This window comes from Podarcis erhardii (genome assembly GCF_964252035.2).
Source record: "Podarcis erhardii genome assembly, chromosome: 12".
Classification (NCBI taxonomy): domain Eukaryota; kingdom Metazoa; phylum Chordata; class Lepidosauria; order Squamata; family Lacertidae; genus Podarcis; species Podarcis erhardii.
The window spans coordinates 1,737,857-1,763,693 of record NC_138513.1 but is presented as its reverse complement, the minus strand read 5'-3'; the positions used below and the strand labels follow the sequence as shown (position 1 = coordinate 1,763,693).

At 44.2% G+C, this 25,837-nt stretch overlaps 1 protein-coding gene across 3 annotated transcripts; it reads left to right on the top strand.

The window, feature by feature from the left end:
- The first annotated feature begins 4,724 nt into the window (after nt 1–4,724).
- Nucleotides 4,725–25,831, top strand: LOC309325946 (uncharacterized protein). Of its 3 annotated transcripts, none has more exons than XM_081834355.1 (4): nt 4,725–4,799; nt 14,367–14,429; nt 15,927–16,081; nt 23,407–25,831. In XM_081834355.1, exons 1-4 carry the CDS (start codon nt 4,729–4,731, stop codon nt 24,936–24,938), a joined length of 1,821 nt encoding a protein of 606 aa, XP_081690481.1. In that variant the 5' UTR covers nt 4,725–4,728; the 3' UTR covers nt 24,939–25,831. The 3 variants fall into 3 exon arrangements, with proteins under 3 accessions (XP_081690481.1, XP_081690480.1, XP_081690482.1); XM_081834354.1 differs by having other exon boundaries at nt 15,927–16,108; XM_081834356.1 differs by lacking the exon at nt 14,367–14,429 and having other exon boundaries at nt 15,927–16,108.
- The last annotated feature ends 6 nt before the right edge of the window (nt 25,832–25,837 follow it).

Below are 25,837 nucleotides of genomic sequence, written 5' to 3'. Positions count from 1 at the left end.
AATCGCACCCGCAGCTGGTCTTCTGGGCCCTGCTGCCCAGCCTCCAGGGGACCCCTGCATAAACCCACAAGCGCAGACATGCACACGGAGGCCCCCCCACCTGCCACATGAAGCACAACCGCCGCCTTGACGCCTCACCCACCCCGGGGTGGCCCATGTGGCAGACATAGGAGTCCCCATGGTCCTTGGTCAGGATGGGCAACAGGCAGGCGAAGACGGTGAAGTTGAAGGTGCCGTTGGGGGCCTGGCGGTGCCCCGAGTCCCAATGTCCAGGAAGGTGTCCTGGGGGGCGCCGGACCTCCTCCGCTTCCAGCTAACCAAGGCACCCAGAGGGTAGAAGCTGGAGACCTTGCAGGCCGGCTGGGGACAGGCGCCGGGGGGCACTGAGAACGTCATAGGCGCAGCTTCACTGGGGGGGGGCTCTGCATGTGTAGAGGGGGGAGAGGGAGTGAGCGCAGCACCAGCCGCTGACAACCAGGAGAGCTGCAGGCAGCCAAGACTTCAGACTCCCAGCTGCTGGGAGGGGAGAGGGTGGATCTTGGGTTCAAATCCTGGCTGGGGGAAGGACATCTGGTCAGCCGCTGCAGGGACAGGACAGGGCTTGATCCAGCAGCTGGCTCTTCTTATGGAGCCTCCCAGTCCAGGGGCAGTCTCCCTGGATTGCTTGAATGGTAGAGGTGGAAGGATCCCCCGGGGTCATCCAGCCCAACCCCTTAGGAGGCAGGAAGCACTACCTACGGGCATTTGGCCGCTGCAAGGACAGGAGGCTGGACTGGATGCCTCAGGCTCTTTGTCTGTTCCCATGGAGCTTCCAGGAACAGAGGTAGTCTATCATAGGTTCTTATAGTCATAGAACTATAGAATAGAAGGGCACCTAAGGGTCATCTGCAAGGCAGGTATCTCAGGGCTATTTGGCCACTGCAAGGTTTAAGCTCTCTCCCTATCTTCTTTTGGAGCCTCCAGGCGCAGGAGCAGTCTATCTGGATCCTTAGGTCCTTGACGGCATTTGGACCCTGTGAGAATAAAGGATGCTGGCTCAATGGGGGCAGCTGATCCCCCTTTTCCCCTTCCCCTCCATCCTCCCTGCGAGGGAGACCCCCGGTCACTCAGTAACCCACCACCTTGAACTCAAGCACCTGCTGGGCATGCAGGTGGGGCAGGTAGACGGTGCAGATGTAGGTGCCCTCGTGGCAAATGGCCAGGCTCCGCAGGCGCAGGGAGGCGCTGGTGCCCTTGGCGTCCAGCAGCAGCTCTGCCACGGAGACCCCCGTGAGGCTCCGTCGTAGGTCAGCACCACCTTCCTGGCCCCCCGGAACTGATGGGACCATTCCACCGAGAAGGCTGAGGCCAACGCTGAGAAGCCACAATGCAGGACTGCCGGGCGCCCGAGGCAGGACTCCAGGCATGGCGTCCTCGTGAAGACCAACAGCACCGCTGCGCAAGGAGGGCGAGGTGAGCGGGAGAGATCCCCAGTGATCGGGGTATAAATAATAAATTATTATTGTTGTTGTTGAGTGGCTCTGGCACCCTGCACAGTCATTTTAAATTACCCATTGATGGCACCACTCCACCGAGTCAAAATGAGTGTACAGTGGTGCCTCGCAAGACGAAATTAATCCGTTCCGCGAGTCTCTTCGTCCTGCGGTTTTTTTCATCTTGCGAAGCACGGCTATTAGCGGCTATTAGCAGCTATTAGCGGCTTAGCGGCTATTAACGGCTTAGCGGCTATTAACAGCTTAGCGGCTTAGCGGTTATTAACGGCTTAGCGGCTTTAAGAAAAAGGAAACAAACTCGCAAGAACTCGCAAGACGTTTCGTCTTGCGGAACGACTCAAAAAACGGAAAACTCTTTCGTCTTGCGTGTTTTTCGTCTTGCGAGGCATTCGTCTTGCGAGGTACCACTGTACCATTAAGATTTTGTGTGTGTGGTTGGCCCTCATTATAACTTTGCTTTATTCATATCCGTGGGCCTCTCCTCCAAGTAAAAGTCTGCTGGGGGGCTCCCTCAGTGCGAGACGCCAAGTTACAGGGAACCAGGCAAAGGGTAGTGGCTAGGAAACAACTACCAGACTTTTAGAAGACATCTGAAGGGAGCCCTGTTTAGGGAAGCTTTTAATGTTTGACAGATTACTGTAAATTAATATTTTGTTGGAAGCCACCAAGAGTTGGAAGCCCAGCCAGATGGGCGGGGTATAAATAACAACAACAACAACAATAATAATAATAAATAATGCAGCTCTGGCCCCCTACACAGTCATTTTAAATTAGCCTAAACCCTAAGAGTTTAAAATAGATAGGTAATTGACAGACGTAGATGATATATAGATATTGGTATCGGGAAGCTGCCAGATGCCCCCCTTGTTGGGGCCTGTGATGGACAGCAGAGCCAGGCCAGTCAGCGCATTTAGTCCCTCAGAAATCCCACCAGGAGGCTGCTGGAGCCTTGCTCTGATTGGCTCCCAAGCCAGCGGGGGGCGGAGCCAGCACTTTTGGAGGGAAAATGAAAGGCGTCTTTTCTGAGGGAGGGAGAAAGGGGGAGAGGGATGGTCTGAGGGGGGAACTTGGAGGGAAAGGTGGGGAGAAGAATCTCTCTGGCCAGAGGAAGAGGAGGGCCTGGGGAGAGGAGTCAGGCGGGAGGTCAAGGGGAGAAGCTGTGGGGAGGCAGGTGAAAGTGGGGTCTCCTTCCAGTCTGGGGGGGGGGAGAGCTATTTGAGGAGAAGACCCCCCCCCAAGCCCAGAATCACGGGACCCCCTGGGTCTGTGACTGGGAATCCCTCCAGAGGGGCTGAGAGAGAGGGGAGCGGAGGGAAAGGGCCCCTCGCTCAGGAACCCCCCAAGTGGGATTCTGCCAGGGAAGTGGGGGCTGTGTCCAGAGCCCTGAATGGTGAGTGACACCTGTCACACCTCAGTCAAGGAACCAGAGGGAAGAAGGGGCAGAAATGGAGTTAAAACATTGGACCACCATGTCTGGAAAGCAGAACATCTGCCTGAAGTGGAGCAACGGCTTTTTGGCAAATGGAGCTGGAGAATAATACTAATAATATTAATCATAATATTTTTTTATTTATACCCCGCCCTCCCCAGCCAGGGCAGCTAACAACCAATAATAAAAACAAGTTGATTAAAATACAATTTAAAAGATTAAGATTTTCACAGGAGGAGAAAGGAAAAAGGAAAGAGGGGGAGGGAATCAAATTGGCTCCAAGCCGAAGGCCAGGCGGAACAACTCGGTTTTAACAGGCCCAGCGGAAAGAAATCAGATCCCGCAGGGCCCCGGTCTCATGAGAAAAGCTGCGCATGGACTTCTGCGTTTAATGCCGTGACTTCCTCAAAGTTGAAGCATTAAGTTGACTTCTGCCTGAAAGAACCTGTCTCCTGACACCAGCCTTTTCTTGGGAAATGAAACTTTTCTTCCTCGTTCAGCTTCGGCCCAAGACTCTAAATCACCAACTTTTCCCTCACACAAGAGAGGCTGTGGTCAATGGCAGAAATTCATTGAATGGGCAAACCATGAGGTGGATCCACTATATTTAATTGGGGGCCGTTAGCAGGGACATAATGCGACTTTATTAACTGAAGGCTTGCGGTGGGATCTGCTAGAGGGCCATTATAAAATGATCAGAAAGAGTTGTAGGGTTGGAATGCATTTATACCAAATACAGTGGGTGAAGGAACAACATCTATGTTTTGGGATAATAATATCACCTAGACATTAGATAAGTATATATGGAATTGGAATTGTTAACTCTTATAATGATATAGTTGTTGTTATTATTATTATTATTATTATTATTATTACTAATACTACTTAGTGCTGTTCAATTACACTGATCTTTTTAAAAAAGAAAAAATAGTTTGAAAATAATAATAGTAAACAACTGTAGGTTGGATCCTGAAGGACATCTAGTCCTACCCCCTGCAATGCAGGAATCTTAGCTACCCAGCAACTCTCCCCCTGGCTTTGCAACAGGCAAAAATCCCACCGGAGAAGTTTCCCCCACCAGCCCCTTCCTCTCCCTGCAAGCAGTGGCGTAGCATGGGGGGTGCAGGGGGGGCCGGCCGCACCGGGCGCAACATCTGGGGTTAGGGCAAATCCACGGGTTAGGGGGCGCAAATCCACAGGTTAGGGGGCGCAAATTACTTGCCTTGCCCCGGGTGCTGACAACCCACACTACGCCACTGCCTGCAAGGAAAGGAGCTGCACCGGCTGAGTTTCTGCCTTCCCCCCCGTGTTGCAAGGGGAGTAAATACGACAAAGGGGGCGATCTCCCCGCCGCCTCCTCCAATTGTCGAGTTGGAAGGGACCCCAAGGGTCATCCAGTCCAACCCCCTGCAAGGCAGGAATCTTCTGCCTCACGTGGGGCTCGAACCCACGGCCCTGGGATCCAGAGTCTCCTGCTTTACCAACGGAGCCATTTGCTCCAAAGGAACAGGCGTCTCTCTCAAGTACCCGCCTAATATTGCAACAGACTTTCAGTCTGCTGGTGAACAGGTGAAGAAGAAGAAGAATTTTAGTTTATTATTTATACCCCACCCATCTGGGGTCAGGGTACGAGGCTGCTGTCTCGATGGCCTCTGAGCCGAGAGTCGCAGAGAACTCTGCACATGCCCTGGGAGGGAGAGCAGAGAGCGGGCGGCGCTCAGCTTGCGAAGGGTTCTACAGAGCTGGGGTCCTAGAGAGGACAGGAAGTAGAGACAGCAGGTCCTCCAAGCAGATTCCCCGCCCCCCATGCCCAGTCCCTTCCGGCATCTCTGGTCTCCTCCCCGAGCTGCCTCGGTTTCCCTTCTGGGAATAATCCGGTGAGTCTCCTCTCTTCCCCCCCCTTGGGGTGCCTGGGGGAGTCCCAGGGCTGCAGGGGTGTGTGCTCTGCTTCTGAATTGCAGGGGGAGACCCCCCCCCCACGTCTGGGAGAAGAGGGTCCTGCTCCCAGGGAGGGGGCGAGGTCTGCAGCTCTGCTCTTCCTTTGCATCCAGGCGCTGCTTCCTCTTAGGGAGGGAGGGAGGGGTCTGGGGGGGGGGAGGGCATGCCCAGAACCCCCCTTGCAATGGGGGAGCCCCTGCCAGGCCCTCCTTTGCTCCTGGCAGATCAGCTCAGGTCTCTCTGGGCAGGTGCATCTCCTGGAGAAGAGGAGAGGATGCCAAGCGGCTTGAAGGACTCCAAGGTCTTGTCCCGAAGGGGTTGAGGCAATGCAAGGGGGAGAGGGAGAGGGCTCTGGGGGGCAGGTTGTGAGGTTAACATATATAATAATAATAATAATAATTTTTTATTTATACCCCGCCCTCCCCAGCCAAGGCCGGGCTCAGAGCGGCTTACAAACAATAATAAAACAAGAAGAATGATTACAACTTAAAAACAAAAATAAAATACAACATTAAAATAATGGAACATTAAAATATTAAAATGTAGCCTCGTCACAGGAGGAGAAGGAAAAGAAAACAAAAGAGAGAGAGAGAGGGAGAGAGAGAGAGAGAGAGGGAGGGAATCAAATTGGCTCCAAGCCAAAGGCCAGGCGGAACAACTCTGTCTTACAGGCCCTGCGGAAAGAAATCAGATCCTGCAGGGCCCTGGTCTCATGAGGCAGAGCGTTCCATCAAGTTGGGGCCAGAGTTGAAAAGGCCCTGGCTCTGGTCGAAGCCAATCTAACTTCCTTAGGGCCTGGGACCACTAGGGTGTTGCTATTTATGGACCTTGAGGCTCTCCGTGGGGCATACCGGGAGAGGCGGTCCCGTAGGTACGAGGGTCCTAGGCCGTGAAGGGCTTTAAAGGTCAAAAGCAGCACCTTAAATCTGACCCTGTACTCCACCGGGAGCCAGTGCAGCTTGAAAAGCACTGGGTGAATATGCTCCCATGGCAGAGACCCCGTGAGGAGCCTCGCTGCAGCATTCTGTACCCGCTGGAGTTTCTGGGACAGCTTCAAGGGCAGCCCCGCATAGAGCGAATTACAGTAGTCAAGCCTGGAGATGACCGTGAGAGTGCTGGAGGGGAAATAGTTAAATAAGTTGCACAGACAGGACCCAGGGGGGTGGAGTCAGTGGGTCTATAAAACCAGTTCTGGGAGGAGTTGGTTGGGAGTTGTTGGTGGGTTTTCGTAATAGAGAGACAGTTAGGACGTGGGTTCTTGAGTGTGGGGAGGTAGAAGAGATAGAGAGAGGAAAATAAGACTAAGAAAGTAAAGAGCAACAACGTTTGGAATGCTGTAAAAGTTTTGTTTGTGTCTGAAATAAAATACACTCTTCTTTATTAATTGAAAAGCTGACTGAGACTAAATGATTTTACCAGTGAGGACCTGGTTGGTGGCAGCGGATTAGTGGTGTACGGGTCAATAGTCCGTGAGACGACCAGGGGCTCCGTAGGAACGCCACACAGGTCTGCAAACTTTTCCCTCTCGGATCCCAGAGCGAGCTTTCAAGGATGTTCAGGATGGGGAATCCGAGAGGGGATCCGAGAGGGAAAAGTTTGCAGACCTGCCACCCAGAGCCCTCTCCCTCTGCTGCTGCTACTAGAAAACAAGCCCATAGCCTTGGGAGTCACCAGGCCGCCCATCCCTTCCCGAAGGAGAAACGCCAGTCTGGTCTTCCATCTTTGTAGCAGCATCTGTATTGTTAAAGATGACACAGTGTTTGATACTTCTTCTAAAGTTTGGTTTTGGGAATCTGTTATAGCCCACAATGTTTTATTCAAATGTTCAGAGACTTGTTCTGCCAAAGTTGCTGACAACATATGCAACCGATAGCTAGATTCAAAATCATTCCCCGTCATCTTTAACACTTTCCATTGTAATCCTCCTAATTTGTTGGCATTCTTCTCTATGTCCCAAGAGTTTGCCACACGCACCCCAGTTCCAGTCCCCACCCCAATATTGTATCCATCGGATCTCTCTTACTTCTTTTCCAAATTTCACTTTTTCCTTTAATAAGTTTTAACAAGGGGTTGGTATATTTTACACAATTTGGTTTATAGTTGAACACATTGAAATATGAGAAACTAGAGGCCTTCCTCCTGGGTATTGTCGGTCAGAAGGTGTTAAAGAAGGACCGAACATTTTTTATGTATGCAACAACGGCAGCAAGGATACTCATCGCTAAGAACTGGAAAACTCAAGATCTACCCACACTGGAAGAGTGGCAGATGCAGCTGATGGACTATATGCAACTGGCCGAGATGACTGGCAGAATCCGAGACCTGGGAGAAGAGAGGGTTGAAGAAGACTGGAAGAAATTTAAGATTTATTTACAAAAATATTGTAATTTGGTTGAATGTTAAGAAGGATGCTAGATCATAAATAACTGTCCACCACTAAATTAGATTTGAATTCGATGATAAGTGAGACTAAGGAAAATATAAACCTTTTGGAGAACTGTATTTAAATGAGCGGATATAAGATTGTAAACAAGATGATAATTTGCTTGAAAAAACTTTTTAACGATGTAAGTGGGAGCGGGAGACGTGAGGGAGTCCAAAGAAGTGATGAAACTACGTTGTGATAGAAGTAAGATTGTTTATTATTTATGCATTTGTATTCAAAAATTTTAATAAATATTTATATATATAAAAAGAACACATTGAAATATGTTAAATTTAATTTAACGTTCCACTTGTGCAGTTTTGGGTTAACTATGGCTTCCTCTGGTTTATGCCATAGTTTCATAATTGATGGGGTTTTTCCCCGAATGCCCTTACATTGGCTATCTGAAACACTGCATACCCTAATTTTCGTGCTTTGTTAGTATTGGGATCTTTACATTTTCCTTCCATGTTATTTTTCAACATTCCTTGCATCAGGATCATTTGTATATGTATGCTACAATTAAATTTAACCATGCATTTACCAGTACAGTGGTGCCTCGCAAGACGAAAAGAATCCGTTCCGCGAGTCTCTTCGTCTTGCGGTTTTTTCGTCTTGCAAAGCAAGCCCATTGACAGCTTAGCGGCTTAGAAAAAGGGGGGGGAGAGGAAACCCCCCCCCGCAGGAACTCACAAGACATTTTTGTCTTGCGAAGCAAGCCCATAGGAAATTCATTTTGTGAAGCACCTCCAAAACAGAACTCTTTCGTCTAGCGAGTTTTCCGTCTTGCAAGGCATTCGTCTTGCAGGGCACCACTGTACAATTAATTATATTTTTGTTGAGCCAGACTTCCCACAATTCAGGTCTAGCTTCCCCAAAATTGTTTATACAGCCCATGCTGCCCATATTTCTCCTTTCCAAATAGGGATAGGATGATTCTGCAGGGTTGTCAGTCAAAATGAGCTGACACTTACCCGGCCAGAATACCATAAAGCTGTTTGCATTACAATATATTTTTTTTTTTTTTTGGATGAATAAATGTGAATTTTATAAAAACTTGGGAACAGAACAGGACTGGGCTGTAAGGTTTTTTTTTAAAAAAAAAATTATTACTATTTTGTTTTCACAGCAAGGCCACTAATGCTCTGAAAGTAGTCACAATTATTCCGTGTAGATGGATTTGTCTAGTTTCCCCTTCAGATATGCATTACAATTAAACTGTAGTTGGTACAATCAGATCTAGAATGTATAAATGCGCGTTTATATTGTGGTCTTTCCCATCCTGGTAGGCTATGATTTCATTGTTTAGAAACCAGAACCTTCACAACTGGTTCTTTATCTGTTTTATTTACCAACTCTATATTTTTTAAAGTTGCTGCTTCTACAGCGGTACCTCGGGTTACATATGCTTCAGGTTACAGACTCCTCCGCTAACCCAGAAATAGTACCTCGGGTTATGAACTTTGCTTCAGGTTGAGAACAGAAATCATGTGGCCCCATTAGCTAAAGTAGTGCTTCATGTTAAGAACAGTTTCAGGTTAAGAACGGACCTCCGGAACGAATTAAGTACTTAACCCGAGGTACCGCTGTACTGTGGGGGTCACCATTATGAGGTTTCCATCCTGTAACCTGGTTTCTATAGTCTCTGTGTTCTCATATTTTTCATACCTTTTTATTAAATTACTAAAACTTTTTATCCAGTTGGCATCCAAATTATACTCGAACTTTTTATCCAGTTAAACCACAAAGCTGGTCTTCAGACAATGTCAATTCACTTATGTATTGTGAGCATGGCTGTATTGTTAGATCTACATCCTGCTCCAAAAGCTTTTGTGTTTTATTGTACCAAAAAGTTACATTGTCCTGTTGGTCATCTTCTAGAACTATAATGCATTCGCATTTCTTATTCACATAAGTTTCGTTTTCTTCCACAAATGGACACCAGCCTACCATGCTTATTAATAGGAATAGTCCTATTATTCTTCTGCTGCAGTGTGAATTTGAAATAATTTTGGCTTCCTTTAAGGTTCCAATCACTTCTAAAGGTTCTACGCGTGTGGGCCCGCCCATAACATTTTCTTGTTCAAAATTTGTTTTAACTCAATTTCTTCCTGTTGTTTGTCCAGCGTAAAGGTAAAAGTAAAGGGACCCCTGACCATTAGGTCCAGTCGTGGCCGACTCTGGGGTTGCGGCTCCAGCGTAGGGTATAAGTATTCCATACTTGTCTCCTTCACACTGATATAGTAGTCCAAGGATCAATAAAAATAACAGAATTCCAAATGCATATATCAGCCACTCCATTCCTGTAAAGATAAAGCACAGTTACGCTTGTGCGGCTTTCCACAATTTTATCTGATTCTGGTGTACCCATTTCTGTTTTTCTCCCGTGTTGATCAAATAACTTACAGGGTAAATAGAATCCATGACCACAAATGGACCTTTCCACTTTGGTCTCAAGGCATGCTCTTTTGGTCCCAAATGTAAATACTTCACTTCCAATGGGTATCATTTCATTACTGAGTTGTGGTTTAATCTGTTCCTCCACCTGTAACATTTCTTTTATAAGTTCTCTATACATTTCCCTTTGTTTCAGGATTTCCATCCACTGTTCCTCACTACTTTCTTCAAATTCATGAGGAAATCCTAGATTCATTCGTTTCCATGCAGAATCTCATATGGACTGTACCCATATTTTCCCACTGGACTGCTTCTTATAGCCATTAACGCCAGAGGCAATTTTCCTGCCCAATCTTTGCCTGTTGCTTTAACCATTTTTCTTAGCATGTTTTTAATCGTTCATTTAACCCTTTCAATTTTTCCTGAACTCTGTGGCCTGTAAGAAATACTTACGGTAATTTCCTTTTTATTCCTAAGGCCTTCGCCATCTCTTCCATCTCTTTACTAATGAAAGCTGAACCTCGGTCTGAACTGATCACACTAGGTACTCCTACCCTTGCAAACATTTCAGAAAACAATTTTCTTACTGTTACCTTAGCTCCGTTATTTTTCGTAGGAAATGGCTCTGCCCACCCACTGTAATGATCAGTTGCGGTTAATAAATACTGATATCCTTCCTTTGTTTTTGGCAACTTATCAATATAATCAATATATATTATTCCTCAAGGCCTTTCTTCCTTCACTGGTAATAATATTTCTTCCTGTTTTTCGTACTCCCTTTTCACTAAATTGCATGGTATACAGGAATCCACTATGTCCCTTATTCCTGCCAACCTAGCAGTTCGAAAGCACATCAAAGGTGCAAGTAGATCAATAGGTACCGCTCCGGCGGGAAGGTAAACGGCATTTCTGTGCGCTGCTCTGGTTCGCCAGAAGCGGCTTAGTCATGCTGGCCACATGACCCGGAAGCTGTACACTGGCTCCCTCGGCCAATAAAGCGAGATGAGCGCCGCAACCCCAGAGTCGGCCACGACTGGACCTAATGGTCAGGGGTCCCTATGTCACTTATCCTTATCCTTTTCCCTTTCCATTCTACAAATTCGTGGGACCGTTGGAACACCTTTTCCATTCCTTCATGTCCTACCTCATGTATATCTTTTAAAAGCTGGTACTGATCAGTATGATCTTGCCTTTCTTTGTGTTTTTACTTCTTGTTTTGTTTTTTTAAAAAATAATATTTATTCAAATTTTAAAAATTACAAAAAGAAACAAAAAAGAAAATAAATCAGTACATAAAAGCAAGTCACATCCAAGAAAAGGTAAAAAAACAAAAACATATAAAAAGGGGAAAAAAGTAATTAAAAATACATACAATCAAAAAGAAATAAGAACAAATCCAACCTTTACATAATTTTCTTTCTTTGACTTATTTCCTTGACCTCCTCACACCTCCCCTCTTTGTATTCTAGTTCAGATAGATATTTCAGCAAATCCTTAATCTTTGTTTTTATCCTAATAATTTATCTTTATATATTGTGTTTTTTCATTCACTCTTTCACCAATTAACCATCCATTTTTACTCTATTTAATCTTATTTCTCATTAAAACTGATATATTTGAACTTATTCTCTTAAGACGTTTCCCCTAGGGTCATAAAAAATTCATTCCACGATTTCCCCATCTTTCATTATTTATTTTTTTTTAAATCTCGTTATATACACTTTGAATTCCCAATTTTCTTCCACCATCTCCCCTCCCCAGTCTCGGCCCCTACCAACAGTTCCATCAACCTCCAACAGTCCATCAACCTGGAGATCTTAAATCCGAGGCTCTTAACTCTTCTTCATGTCCCATCTGCCGATCTTCTTGATAATCTTTGGTATTAAAAAGCAGTTCTCGGGGGGGGGCTCCAACGATGTTCATATTCCTTCTTAGCAGGTCTGCCAGATTTCCATAATTAAGGGTAGGGCCCATAAAGTATTCCAAATCTTGTTTCACACTTCTTCCAAGTCCAATGGCCCCAAAGACTCCGATCTCCTGGCTCAAATTCATATCCCAAAAGTCATTTGATCCCCACATAAGGTGATCTCTCCACCTTTCATTTTCCAAATCAAGCCAGGCTCCCATCTCCAAAAACTGGCTTCTCCTAATTACAGTCATATAAGGCCTCAACTTATAATCCTCCATTTGCTTCTGTAGGGTTAAGGCTCCCCCTTGCATCACTTTCACAACAACTTTCTCCTTCTCTGGTTCTTCAATTTGTTCCATTGAAAAAGATTCCTGTGCCGGATTCTTATCAACTTATTTGCTGATGCCCACTTTTGTTCCCAAAATATCAACACTGGTAGCCATGGCATCTATCTGTTCATGCAGCTTTCCCAACAGATAAAATGTCCTATTCAGTACAGACACTACTTCCTTCTCAACCGACATCCTTGAAATGTTCAAGGTCAAAGCTGGTTTCTCAGGGCCTTTATTTTTAGAACCAATTTCCCAGCTGCATTCTTGTAACAATGTCCCAAAACTCCCTCTAGAGGGAAACAGTCTCCATTTATCAATCCTTCCAGCACAGTCCCAAAAGTCCCAAAAGTAAATTAGTAACAATTCCAATTACCTTTCCTTCTTTTTAAACGCAGAAGCGGACAATGGAAACAAAGTCTTTCTTTTGTATCTTGACAGCTAGCTGTCAAATTTGTCTATTCACCGTTGATGGGCTCCTCGCAGACCGCTCCCAGGTTTAGAGATGTGGCGCTTCAATTCCTAAATTTTCACCTTCTCCTGCAGGCTTCCCCTGCTTCCAAAGGAGGTATTAATAATAGTTTCAATCAGTGGAGTTTTAATCCTTTACGTAGGACTTTCCAAGACCTTAGTTAACAAGTTCTTTGCTTCAGTCTATTTACAGAAAGGGGAGGTGGACTTCCTGTTTAGACCTTCCCCGTTCAATGCCAAATTAAATTATTTTAAAAGTCCAATTTCCCATTCTACTCACGGGTTGTTGTTTGAAATCCAATTGTCCACAAGAAAAAGTCAGCGCTCTCCAGCAACGGCTGTGCGGCTTCACTCCGTCAAAATAGCGGTCGATTCAAAACACCATGCCGCTCGCCCCACGTCGCTTCGGATCCCCAAAAAAGGGGTTTCCCTGCGAGTAGGGGGCGCGCTCCTGGTGTCAGCCGAATCCCACGTTCCCAGGCTTCCTCCGCCTGGGATTTTTGAGGGGTCTCCGCCTTCACCGCGGCGGCAAGACCCGAATTTCACGGAGCGGGTTCCTCTCAGTCAGAGGAACTCCGCCATTGTCGATGGCGCTAACCCGGAAGTCCGTGTTTTTACTTCTTGTTTTGTTTTCTTCACTAGCTGCTCTGCATATTGGTTCCCTTCCTGTAACCAATTTGTTACTTCTTTGGGGTATGCTTTTATCCAAGCAAAAAAAAATTTCTTCTCATTTTCTTTTAACAATTCCCATGTCTGTTTCCACTGCACTTTGTGTTTTCGATTCATTTCTATCAGTGTTTTTAAATTCACCTTTTGCCCCCAAATTCAAATATTCTGTTACTCCTCTATGTACATATTCACTGCCCATTACTATATATGTCTCACCCTCACCTTCTTGATGTTTTTTTAAGAAAATCAAAACTTCTAAGATAGCCTGAACCTCACCCTCTTGTGCTCCAAACGAATTTTCCACTAATCCCATTTTCTCTTTGTGCCATATGGGATTAAACCATGCCAAGCTGTTTGTCTCATTCCTGCTTCATACCACGAGCCTCCAAAGGCTGCCAAAGTTTTATGCTTCTTTTTACCCACAATTTTAATTCTTCCAAAAAAAATTTGACATTGCCATCCCATTTCCATTCCACTCACTTTTTCAGCACCCGGTACATCGGTTTAGTTAACTCTGCATAAGCTGGAATCATAGAATCATAGAGTTGGAAGAGACCACAAGGGCCATCGAGTCCAACCCCCTGCCAAGCTGGAAACATGGGATCACACAAATCCAAAAGCTCAAAGCAACATCCTTAATTCCTTTAGATTTTTGGGATCACCTATATTACATAAGCTTTTTATTGTATTTTCCTCAGTTACTCTGCCTCCACTTTCTAGGCAAATTCCCAAATGTTTTACCTGTTGTTTTGCAATCTGAGCCTTTTCCAGGTTTACTTTAAACCCAGTGTCTCTTATTAATTCCAGCACTCTCTTGGTTCTTTCTTCTATCTCTTCCATTGTTTTAGCCACCACCAGGATGTCATCTACATAAGAAGTCTCATGGGGCCTATCTTCAGGCCCCAGATCATCTTTGTTACATAAGAATGTGCTATTGCTGGGGCATTGTGAAATCCCTGGGGCAATCAGGTGAACGTATATTGTTTCCCTCCCAAAGTAAAAGCAAATCTAGCTCTACCCTCTTTGGTCAAAGGTATTGCAAAAAACCAGTTCGCCAAATCCAAGACTGAGTAATAAGCGTCTGCTGACATTTGAGTTACTGTCTCCATCCTGTTCGTGACGCCATTTAGGTCACCAAACCGTGGTAACTTTGTCTCACTGAAAGTTCTATAGCATGCGGAATATCACTTGTCTCTCCCGATTTCAAAACAACAAAGTTGCCACAGTTTGGTGACAGAAGTGGAGGGCAGGAGAAGGCAAACTCATCCATGGCTAAATTCCCTCCCTCCCATATCCCTTCTTACAGGCAGAGAGGAGATTGCTTTCTTCTCCTTTCCAAAAGCTTCCTCGGTGTCCCTCCTGGAATCTGGTGAATCTCCTCTCTTGTCCCCCTTAGACTGTCCTGGGAAGAAGGGGATCCCAGGGGTGCAGGGAGGGTGCATGGAGGTCCACATCATGCCTGATGGGGGGAGACCTCCAAGTCAGGAAGCAGAGGGTCCCCCCCCTTGTCTTCTCTGCCAAGCCAGGAAGGGGGCGAGTTTGCATGAGGTCTGCAGCTCTCTTCTTCCTTTGGATCCAGGCGCTGCCTTCCTTTTGGGGAAGGGGCTTTGAATCAAGGAAAACTGGGCATGCAAAGAAACCCCCCTCAGATTGGGGGATGTCACATTTGTTAACAGAGGCTGCAGCCAGAGGGGAACATTCCCATGTGGGGGGAGCACAGGGAGAAGACAAGCCCTTCTGCATCTGCAGCAGCACAACCGGACCACTTCCTCTGTCCCAGATGCAACAACACATGTCTCTCCCCTATTCAGGCTAAACAAGTAGATGAACTAATGTGAAAGCAAATCCTCTGTCCTCAGGAAATGCTAAACAAGGATAAAAGACTCCTTCTCCCAACCTTATGGGACAAATGAGGAGGGATTATCAGTCATTGGGTGGCTTGCACTATTAACAGAGGACATGGAACGCATAAAATCCTTTTTGGCTGACTGTAATAAAATTCTAACCATCCTGATAGGTACTTGTAAAACCTGGAAAAAATCTAGCAAAGCGTCTGTGGGTTTTGATAAACAAGAAATGGAAATTGGTGCAGTCTCAAAATAGGCTAGTTCTAAGCTACCCTCAGCCTTTGGGAATCTTGTCACAAGAGGAGTGTAAAGCTCACCTCTGGAGTTTATAAAGGGTATGCACGCCTGGTGTTCTTAAGAACACTATAGATTTAGGACATGTGGAAGATCTATACTTTGATGGCTTCCATGCCAGGGTGGGGGCCACATTTTGAGACTGGAGACTTGCAAAGATCGTGTATAAACACACACAATATTTAAGGAGGAGTGGTGTATTCATCTCATGATATTTCAGAAATGTGGCATCACCAGCTCCTCTGCTTCCACATACAGATTTGGTCCCCAGGCAACCCCTGACAGAGGCAAATAGGGCCACAACATCTGCCTGGCTTGCAATGAGAGAGCTCAAAGAGTGTGAACTGGGCTCTCCATACAAAGCACCTAGCTTGGGGGTACCTACATGTAATAGCTACTCCTCAATTTCTGCCCATGCTCTGGGGTTGCAGTTTTTAGGATTGGGGACACGATGGTGACTGGTTTTGGCACCAAGTTCTGTCCATAAGCCCCACTGAGATGAATGGGATCTACTCTCTGGTCACTACTCTGCAGGCCATGACAGCCTTAGGAAGTGGGGTGAGGAGCAACCAGGTGAAATTGGAACCACTGGAGATGTTTAGAAAAAGGGCTTCTGTTGGGAAGGGGCTGCCCCATTTGTGCTTCTCCAGGGGCAGGAGAATATCTAGGGCAGGAGAATCCCTGCAGGGCCTCTGAGGTTCCCTTTGCTTCTTCCTCTCTCCCAGGCTCCTCGACTCATCAGGAAGGATGAAAGAGACGGAACCTGCAAAGCTAGCGAGGATGGAAGGGGGAAGATGGACGGTTGACCTGGTCAGGTTGTCTCCCGCATCCCTCCCCACAACCTCTGAGCGTTCCCTCCCAGGAACCTCTGAGAGATCTGGTGACGTGGATGGATGGAGCTGGAGAGGTATTGGGGCTTGCTCAGCTTGGGGGTGGGGGGAGGCAGGCAGGCAGATGGAGATGGAGAAGGGGAGCACCTTTTCAGGCTCCTCCACCTGCCTGCCTGAACCTCCACTGTTTGGAGGGAGACCAACAGCGTCTGGGATTCTAACATCCCCACTGTGAACCCTGAATGGAGGGATATCAACTCTTTCCTCTGTGAATGTTCTCCACCTAGTCATGCCTTTTTAAACAAGGACCAGACTTGTCTGAACCTCCAGGCCTTCTTCAATATTGGCTTCAGAGCTTTTAGGGAAGTTGAAATAACTTCTGTGAGGTCTGTTGTTTTGGCTTCTGTCTGCATTTGACTGACCTCGGAGATGGAGTGGATTCCAGGATTGAGCCAAACAAAATATATCCCAGATTAAAGCCAAGCAATATGTCAGTTAATACCAATAAACAAAGGCAGTGAAAACTATAGTAAGGCTATATCAGTCGGTGGTTTCCCTCTTTTTGGTGAACTCTTGTCCAAAACCTCTGGCTCTTTTCCAAGTCCTTTCTGCAGGTCTTCTTCTTTTCCCCGGAAAAGAGGCGGAGAGTTTTTCATTTATTAAAAAAAGAACAATTGGACTTGATTTGTTTACAAGAAACACATGTGACAAGGCTGCATCGGAAGATTCTGAGTAATAAAAGATTAGGACATGAATTTATATCATCAGATAAAGTAAAGAAAAGAGAAGTAGTACTTTATGTAAAGGAGAGCCTGCCACCGAAATTCTTATTTAAAGATGACCAAGGAAGATTTGTTGCAATTGAAATTCAATCACAAGGAGAGAAGTTTTTGATAGTAGATATTTATGCACCAAATGAAGGGAAATCGGAATTCTTCAAAAAGTTGCATGAAACTTTGATAGACTACTTGGACTATAATATGATCTTGATGGGAGATCTGAATGGAGTGGTGTCCACCAATATGGATAAAGCCCAGAGACAGGTGGTTACAAAAGATGGCAGATTACCAAAGACGTTCTTTGACATGGCTGACAATATGGACCTTGTTGATATTTGGAGAACTAAGAACCCCCGGGAAGAGAAGGAACTTTCTTCTCTGAAGCCAAAATGACATGGACAAGAATTGACCAAATTTGGGTAACTAGGGGGCTGGCCCCGAAGATTTAAAAAGTGGAAATTTGTCCTAAAACTTGCTCCGACCATAATGCTGTGAAGATGGAAATGAAACTAACACCAGTTTGGTTCCTTTAGATGGAGGTTTAATGATTCTTTGTTTAGGAATGAGGAAGTGACTAAAAAGGTCCCAAAAAACTTGAGAGACTATTTTGAGATAAATATGAATACCACTGTTGAAAAAAGAGTAATTTGGGACGCAAGCAAAGCAGTTATGAGAGGGTTTCTGATACAACAGAATGCAATTAAGGAGAGAGCTCAAAACGAAAAAAAGGAAAAAATTCTGGAGAAAATAAAGGAAGGAGAAAAGAGACTGAGAGCAAAACCAAAATCACAGGAGATCCTGAAAGAGATAAAGTTATATCAAGTACAATATATGAAATTGATGAATCAGGAAATAGAATGAAAGATTAAACAGATGAGACAAAAGACATTTGAATCGGCTAACAAATGCGGGAAACTGCTGGCTTGGCAAATGAAAAAAAGACAAAAACTTAATACTATTACCAATTTGGAAGTGGAGGGAAAGAATATTTTTTTTTTTTAATAATAATTTTTATTGATTTTACAACATAAACAAAAAACAAAACAAACATAATGCGACTTCCCCAAACCTCCCCTTCACTGCATCCAAATTTCAAAATTTTTAGCAATTCTTCATCCCATTTTTATATTTAATTCTCTTTTAAAAAGAGTTTCTGCTTTATAAGTTTCGATTTATAGCTGTAATTCTTAGTGTCCAATCCCCTGACATCTTAACATTCCGAAATTTTACAACAATTTTTAAGATAGATTTTAAATTTTTCCCAGTCCTCCTCCACTGTCTCTTTCCTCTGGTCACGGATTCTGCCGGTCATCTCTGCCAGTCCCATAAATTCAGTCACCTTGGTCTGCCATTCTTCCAGAGTAGGTAGTTCTTTAGTCTTCCAATACTTCGCCAAAAGGATTCTTGCTGCTGTTGTTGCGTACATAAAAAAGGTCCTATCTTTCTTTGGTACCAATTGGCCGACCATGCCCAAGAGAAAAGCCTCCGGTTTCTTTACAAATGTCCACTTAAGGATTTTCTTAATTTCATTATAGATCATTTCCCAGTAGGCCTTAATCTTTGGGCAGGTCCACCAAAGGTGATAAAAAGTTCCTTCACATTCATTACACTTCCAGCAATTATTATTGGGCAAATGATATATCTTTGCAAGCTTGACTGGGGTCATGTACCACCTATAGATCATTTTCATTATGTTCTCTTTCAGGGCACTACATGCCGTAAATTTAATACCTGTGGTCCATAACTGCTCCCAGTCAGCAAACATAATATCATGACCAATATCTTGTGCCCACTTAATCATGGCTGGAGGGAAAGAATATACAGAATCCTGTGGAGATCAGAAGTATTTTAAACAGTTATATACACAGGAGACTCAGAAAGAAATGGATATTGATCGATTTCTGAAATTAAATGGACTACAAAAAATCTCTCAAGAGAATAAGTCAATGTTGAATTATAAAATAACAGATCAAGAGGTGGAAGGAGCCATTCAGAATATGAAACTGGGCAAATCTCCAGGGCCGGACGGCTTGACTTCAAGATATTATAGATCCTTAAAAGAATGGTTAGTACAGCCCTTGAAGGAAGTTTGTAATGAAATACTGGAGGGGGGAAAGGCACCAGAGTCGTGGAAAGAAGCTTTTATTACACTTATACCAAAAACAGAGTTGGAGAAGACACAGCTTAAGAACTACCGTCCCATATCTGCTCAATGTGGATTACAATTTTTTTGCTGAAATTATGGCTAAAAGATTAAAAAAGGTATTGGTAGAATAAATCCATAAAGATCAAGCGGGCTTTCTCCCGGGGAGACACTTGTCAGACAATACAAGGAATATAATTAATATTTTAGAAAAATTACAAGTGAATATTAATACTAAAGCAGTTTTGATATTTGTGGACGCGGAGAAAGCCTTTGACAACATTTCTTGGAGTTTTATGAAGAAAATTTTACAGGGAATGGGAGTAGGCCAAGGTTTTGAAAACGGTATAGGTGCAATTTATTCAGAACAAAAAGCAAAACTAATTGTGAACAATGTAATTACAGAAGAATTTAAGATTGAGAAAGGAACACGACAGGGCTGCCCAATTTCCCCATTGCTTTTTATATCGGTCCTGGAGGTTTTGCTCAATATGATTAGAAGGGACCAATTGGTTAAAGCTATACAAGTCGGAGCTAAACAGTATAAATTGAAAGCATTTGCGGATGATTTAGTCTTGACATTACAGGAGCCAGAATCCAGTACTAAAAGAGTATTGCAAATAATTCAAGAATTTGGTCAGGTTGCGGGTTTTAAGTTGAATAAGTTGAAAACTAAGGTGTTAGAGAAAAACCTAACAGTGATTGAGAAAGAGAGGTTTCAGAAGGAGACAGGATTAACATTGGTTAAGAAAGTGAAATACCTGGGGGTTAATATGACTGCTAAGAATATGAATTTATTCAAAGATAACTATGAAAAATGTTGGATGGAAGTGAAAAAGGATTTAGAAATATGGTCAAATTTGAAGTTATCATTGCTAGGCCGAATTGCTGTGATAAAAATGAATGTATTGCCAAGGATGTTATTTTTGTTTCAAATATTGCAAATTTTGGACAAGATGGACTGTTTCAAGAAGTGGCAGAGAGACATTTCTAGATTTGTCTGGCAGGGCAAGAAGCCTCGAATAAAATTTAAGATTTTAACTGACGCTAAAGAAAGAGGTGGATTTGCCCTGCCAGACCTGAAGCTTTATTATGAATCAGCTGCTTTTTGTTGGCTGAGAGAATGGCTGCTTCTTGAAAACACGAACATTTTGGAACTAGAAGGTTTTAATAATGTTTTTGGGTGGCATGCATATTTGTGGCACGATAAGGTTAAAGCACATAAAGCGTTAAAAAACCATATTGTCAGAAAAGCACTGTTTAATGTATGGATAAGATATAAGGACTTGCTTGAAAATAAAACCCCAAGGTGGTTGTCACCAATGGAAGCTAAGGCTCTGAATAAACTCAATATGGAGGCAAATTGGCCGAAATATTGGGAATTTTTGGAACAAGAAGGAGACAGATTAAAACTGCAGAGTTTTGACAAATTAAAAAATAAGGTACGAGACTGGCTTCATTATTATCAAATAAGGGAGGTGTATAACTTGGATAAGAAAATAGGTTTTCAGAAGGAAAAATCAAAATTGGAAACAGAATTGTTAGATTCTAAAACTAAGAATTTGTCAAGGATGTATAACTTGCTGTTGAAATGGAATACTCAGGATGAAACGGTTAAATCTGTTATGATTAAATGGGCACAAGATGTTGGACATAACATTATGATGGCTGACTGGGAACAGTTATGGACCACAGGTATCAAGTTTACGGCATGTAATGCCTTAAGAGAGAATATAATGAAAATGATATACAGGTGGTACATGACACCAGTCAAGCTTGCGAAAATTTATCACTTGCCCGATAATAAATGTTGGAAATGTCAAGAAATTGAAGGTACATTCTTTCACCTTTGGTGGACATGCCCAAAGATTAAGACCTTCTGGGAGATTATCTATAATGAAATGAAAAAGGTATTTAAATATACCTTTCAGAAGAAACCAGAGGCCTTTCTCTTGGGCATGATCGGCCAATTGGTGTTAAAGGAGGACAGAACTTTCTTTATGTACACCACAACAGCAGGAAGAATACTTATCGCAAAGTACTGGGAAACACAAGATTTACCCACCCGGGAAGAATGGCAGGTGAAGGTGATGGACTATATGGAATTGGCTGAGATGACTGGCAGAATCCGGGACCAAGGAGAAGAGTCGGTGGAAGAAGTTTATCTTCAGAAATATTGTAAAATTAAGGATTGTTAGAAAGATGTTGGAATAAAATTATGTGGTTTTAGCAGAAAAGATATAAAGGATTAAGCAAAAATTGAATTGGTGAAAGAAGAGAATGCAAAATTATAGTATATTAAGATAAATTGTTAAGATAAAAACAAAGATGGAAAGGATTTGCTGAACTATCTAACTAAAGTAGAATACAAAAATGGGAGGTGTGAGGAGGTCAAGGAAGTAAGCAAATGAAAGTAAGTGATGTAAAGGTTTAGATTTGTTTCTTTTTTGCTTTTTGTTTTTTGATGATGTTTGTTTTTATATATTGTTCTGTTTTTAGTTATTATTTGTTATTATTCAATCTGTTTTGTTTTTTTAATATCTTCTTTTCTTTTTTCTGTAACCTTTAAAATTCTAATAAAATTTTGAGGGGGAAAAAGAAAACTATAGTAAGGTGTAATGGGTATAAGGGGTTATTTGTGCGTAAGTTGCCTTTACTTTTGGCTAGATTGCCTGATTAACCATGCCTTGACTGACAGCCCTCACTCCGTGGCCGTTCAGTCGCTTGCAGAATCCGTCAGTGGGCGTTTCTTGAACCTCTTCCAGCATAGAAGCTGTTTTACGCCAAGTCTCCGCCTACTCTCCCTGCGCGGGACTCTTCTGCACAAGGAAGGAGTAGGCAGAGGCGTGCCCGTGCTCTCTCCACTAGTCTCGGGTGAAGAGTCTTGGAGACCTCTCTCCGAATCCTCCATCTCCCTCCCTTCTCTGCTGGTGTTACGCTGAATTCCTTCCCCCCTGCTGGTCCCCTCTCCTGCATCGCTTTGGAGCCTTGCCTCCACCTCTCGCCCTGATGTCAGTTCCCTGACATAAGGCCTGACACCTAACTCACTCCAGTTCTTCCTCTGTCACAAGCATTTATTAACTTTGTTCAATAACGGATGTGAATCATGTCGCCTTCGCTCTGAGTGGGGTTTGGGTCCAGGACAGCGCTGCAGAATTTGCATGACTTACACTAACATGGCAGTGCATTCCTGGGGGGGGGTCAGGTGTTGGATTTGATGCTTCTGTGTCATATGCGCCCCTGTCACAGTATGCTGGCAGTGTGGTCCCACTGGTTTCAAGAGAGTCAGGTGCCCCGCAGGCATGAAGAAATGCTGGGGGGGGGGTCAAAGATGCCACACATCGACAATGACATTAAGTTAGACTCCAAGGATGTCGGCTTGAGGCTGAAACAGAGCACTCTCAAGTCTCGTGGGGGGGGGGGGACTTTGTTCAATACAGTGGTGCCTCACAAGACAAAAAGAATCCATTCCGCGATTCTCTTCGTATAGCGGTTTTTTCGTCTTGCGAAGCAAGCCCCTTGACAGCTTAGCGGATTAGCGCTATTAGCGGTTTAGCGGCTTTTAGCGGCTTATCAGCTTAGCGGATCAGCTGATAAGCGGCTTAGCGGCTTAGAAAAAGGGGGGGAAGGGGAAAACACCCGCAGGAACTCGCAAGACATTTTGGTCTTGCGAAGCAAGCCCATAGGGAAATTCGTTTTGCGAAGCGCCTCCAAAACAGAAACCCCCCCTTTCGGGAGGGCCACTAGGTGGCGCATCGGAAGATGGCTGACAATAACATCTCTCCGACCCACACGAGGTAATTTGGAGGCTATGATGGGGGTAATTAGCCTCCTTAACCCCCCCAGGATTGTGGGGGGAACGGCCCTTGCCTGCTGTGCCCTATACCACCCCCGAATTTGTGGGGGTGGGGACACTAGGCACAAAGCCCTCCTGTGGGATTCCGGTACTCCTCGATGCTGTCTCTGATCCGCGCCTCTAGTTGCAACAATCTTCAAAAGAAACAATTTGGACGAGATAAATTGCACATACTTCAAGGAAAAAGGGGGAGTAAAGACTGCTGACAGAAGAGATCTCTGATAACAAGACAAGAATAAGATATGATGTGGAAACACCAAGATAAGACTGGATAGAATTATGAACTTTGTCTGGACTGATTGGGACTGATTTGGACATTAACGCAGTAATAATAAGATGATCTGAATCCCCCTTTGGATCTTGAAGTATGGGTTCCCCCAACAAAAATTTGGCTTTGTAATTTGGAATTTATGCGATGTGATTTAATTTGATGTGATTGGCCAGTTCATAAAAATTATTAAAAAACAAAAACAAAACGGAAAACCCTTTCGTCTAGCGGGTTTTCCGTCTTGTGAGGCGTTCATCTTGCGGGGCACCACTGTAATCTGGAGCGCCATTTCTTTCCGAGCCTCTAATTAGCTTCTCTTTTCATTGCAGATGGTGAAGAACTGGAAGAGAAGAACAAGGGGGACCAGAACAGAATCCACATAGCAGAGAAGTCATATAAATATTCAGAGTGTGGAGAGAACATCCGTCAAAGCTCCCAGTCCACCTCCCATCAAAGAAAGAGCTTCGTTCAGAGGAATAGCCTCACTTCACACAAAAGACCACAGAGTAGGGAGAAATTGTATCAGTGCAGAGAATGTGGAAAGAGCTTCAGTCGGAAGGATCACCTCACTTCCCATCACAGAATTCATACAGGAGAGAAACCCTATAACTGCATGGAATGTGGAAAGAGCTTTAGTTACAGCCACAATTTCACTTCCCATCAAAGAATTCATACGGGGGAGAAACCCTATCAGTGCTTGGAATGTGGGATGAGGTTCAATCGAAAGGATAGTCTCACTTCCCATCAAATAATTCATAGAGGGGAGAAACCCTATCAGTGCTTCGAATGTGGAAAGAGCTTCAGTCTCAGCCATAGTCTCACTTCCCATCAACGAATTCATAGAGGGGAGAAACCCTATCAGTGCTTCGAATGTGGAAAGAGCTTCAGTCTCAGCCATAGTCTCACTTCCCATTTTAGAATTCATACAGGGGAGAAACCTTTTCAATGCCATGAGTGTGAAAAGAGCTTTCGTCACAGTTCCAGTCTCACTTCCCATCAAAGAATTCATACTGGGAAGAAACCCTATCAGTGCTTGGAATGTGGAAAGAGCTTCAGCCGGAAGGATCATCTCACTTCCCATTTTAGAATTCATACAGGGGAGAAACCTTTTCAATGCCACGAGTGTGAAAAGAGCTTTTGTCAGAGTTCCACTCTCACTTCCCATCAAAGAATTCATACAGGGCAGAAACCATATCAATGCCAAGAGTGCGGAAAGAGCTTCAGTTGGAACTCCCATCTTACTTCCCATCAAAGAATTCATACAGGGCAGAAACCATATCAGTGCTTGGAATGTGGAAAGAGCTTTCGTCAGAGAGGTGGTCTCACTTCCCATCAAAGAATTCATACAGGGGAGAAACCTTTTCAATGCCACAAGTGTGAAAAGAGCTTTTGTCAGAGTTCCACTCTCACTTCCCATCAAAGAATTCATACAGGGCAGAAACCATATCAGTGCTTGGAATGTGGAAAGAGCTTTTGTCAGAGAGGTGGTCTCACTTCCCATCAAAGAATTCATACAGGGGAGAAACCCTTTCAATGCCTGGAATGTGGGAAAAGCTTCAGTCTCAGCCATAGTCTCACTTCCCATCAACGAATTCATACAGGGCAGAAACCATATCAATGCCTGGAATGTGGGAAGAGCTTCAGTCACAGGCAGACTCTCACTTTCCATCAAAGAATTCATACAGGGGAGAAACCCTATCAGTGCTTGGACTGTGGAAAGAGCTTCAATCGGAAGGATGGTCTCACTTCCCATCAAAGAATTCATGCAGAGGGAAGACCCAAAAAGAAAAGTAATAAAGCAAACAACCCGTACCAAACACAGTTGAATGGGAAAGAGAAAGGGACGGGGGAGAATAACTAAAAATACCCTTTATCACATTTGTATCATATAACAATAGAATGGGAAACACCAAAGATCTGTTCAAGAAAACTGGAGATATGATAGGAACATTTCGGGCAAAAATTACCATAATAAAGGACAAAAGTGGTCAGGAGTTACAGTGAGGGAGGGGGGGGTGAGTATTTGATCCCCTGCTAAATTTGCCTGTTTGCGCTCTGACAAAGAAATAAGCCATCCTTAATTTTAATGGTATGTTTATTTGTAGCTGTGAGAGACAGAATAACAACAAGAAAACCCCCAGAAACCCAGAAGACAAAAGTCAGAGATTGATGTGCATTATGAGTGAAATAAGCATTTGATCTCTTTGCAAAAGGTGACTTAGTACTTAGTGGCAAAACCCTTGTTGGCAATTACAGAGCTCAGACGTTTCTTGTAGGTGGCCACCAGGTTTGCACACATCTCAGGAGGTATTTCGTCCCACTCCTCTTTGCAGATCCTCTCCAACTCAGTAAGATTTCAAGGCTGATGTGTAGCTACTCGAACCTTCAGCTCCCTCCACAGATTTTTGATGGGATTGAAGTCTGGAGACTGGCTAGGCCACTCCAGGACCTGAATGTGCTGTTTCTTGAGCCATTCCTTTGTTGCCTTGGCCGTGTGTTTTGGGTCATTTTCATGCTGGAATACCTATCCTCGACCCATTTTCAATGCCCTGGTATGATTGATTGCTTCTGTCAACAGGTGTCTTTTGCACAGGTACTGTAACGACCTGGGATAACAGGTAAGACTTCTCCCTTACACCAGGTGCTTCTAATCTCAGTTTATTACATACAGTGAAGATACCAGGTAGATTTGACATCTGGCTGGTTGATAGGGGATCAAGTACTTATTTCACTCATTATAATGCACATCAATCTCTGACT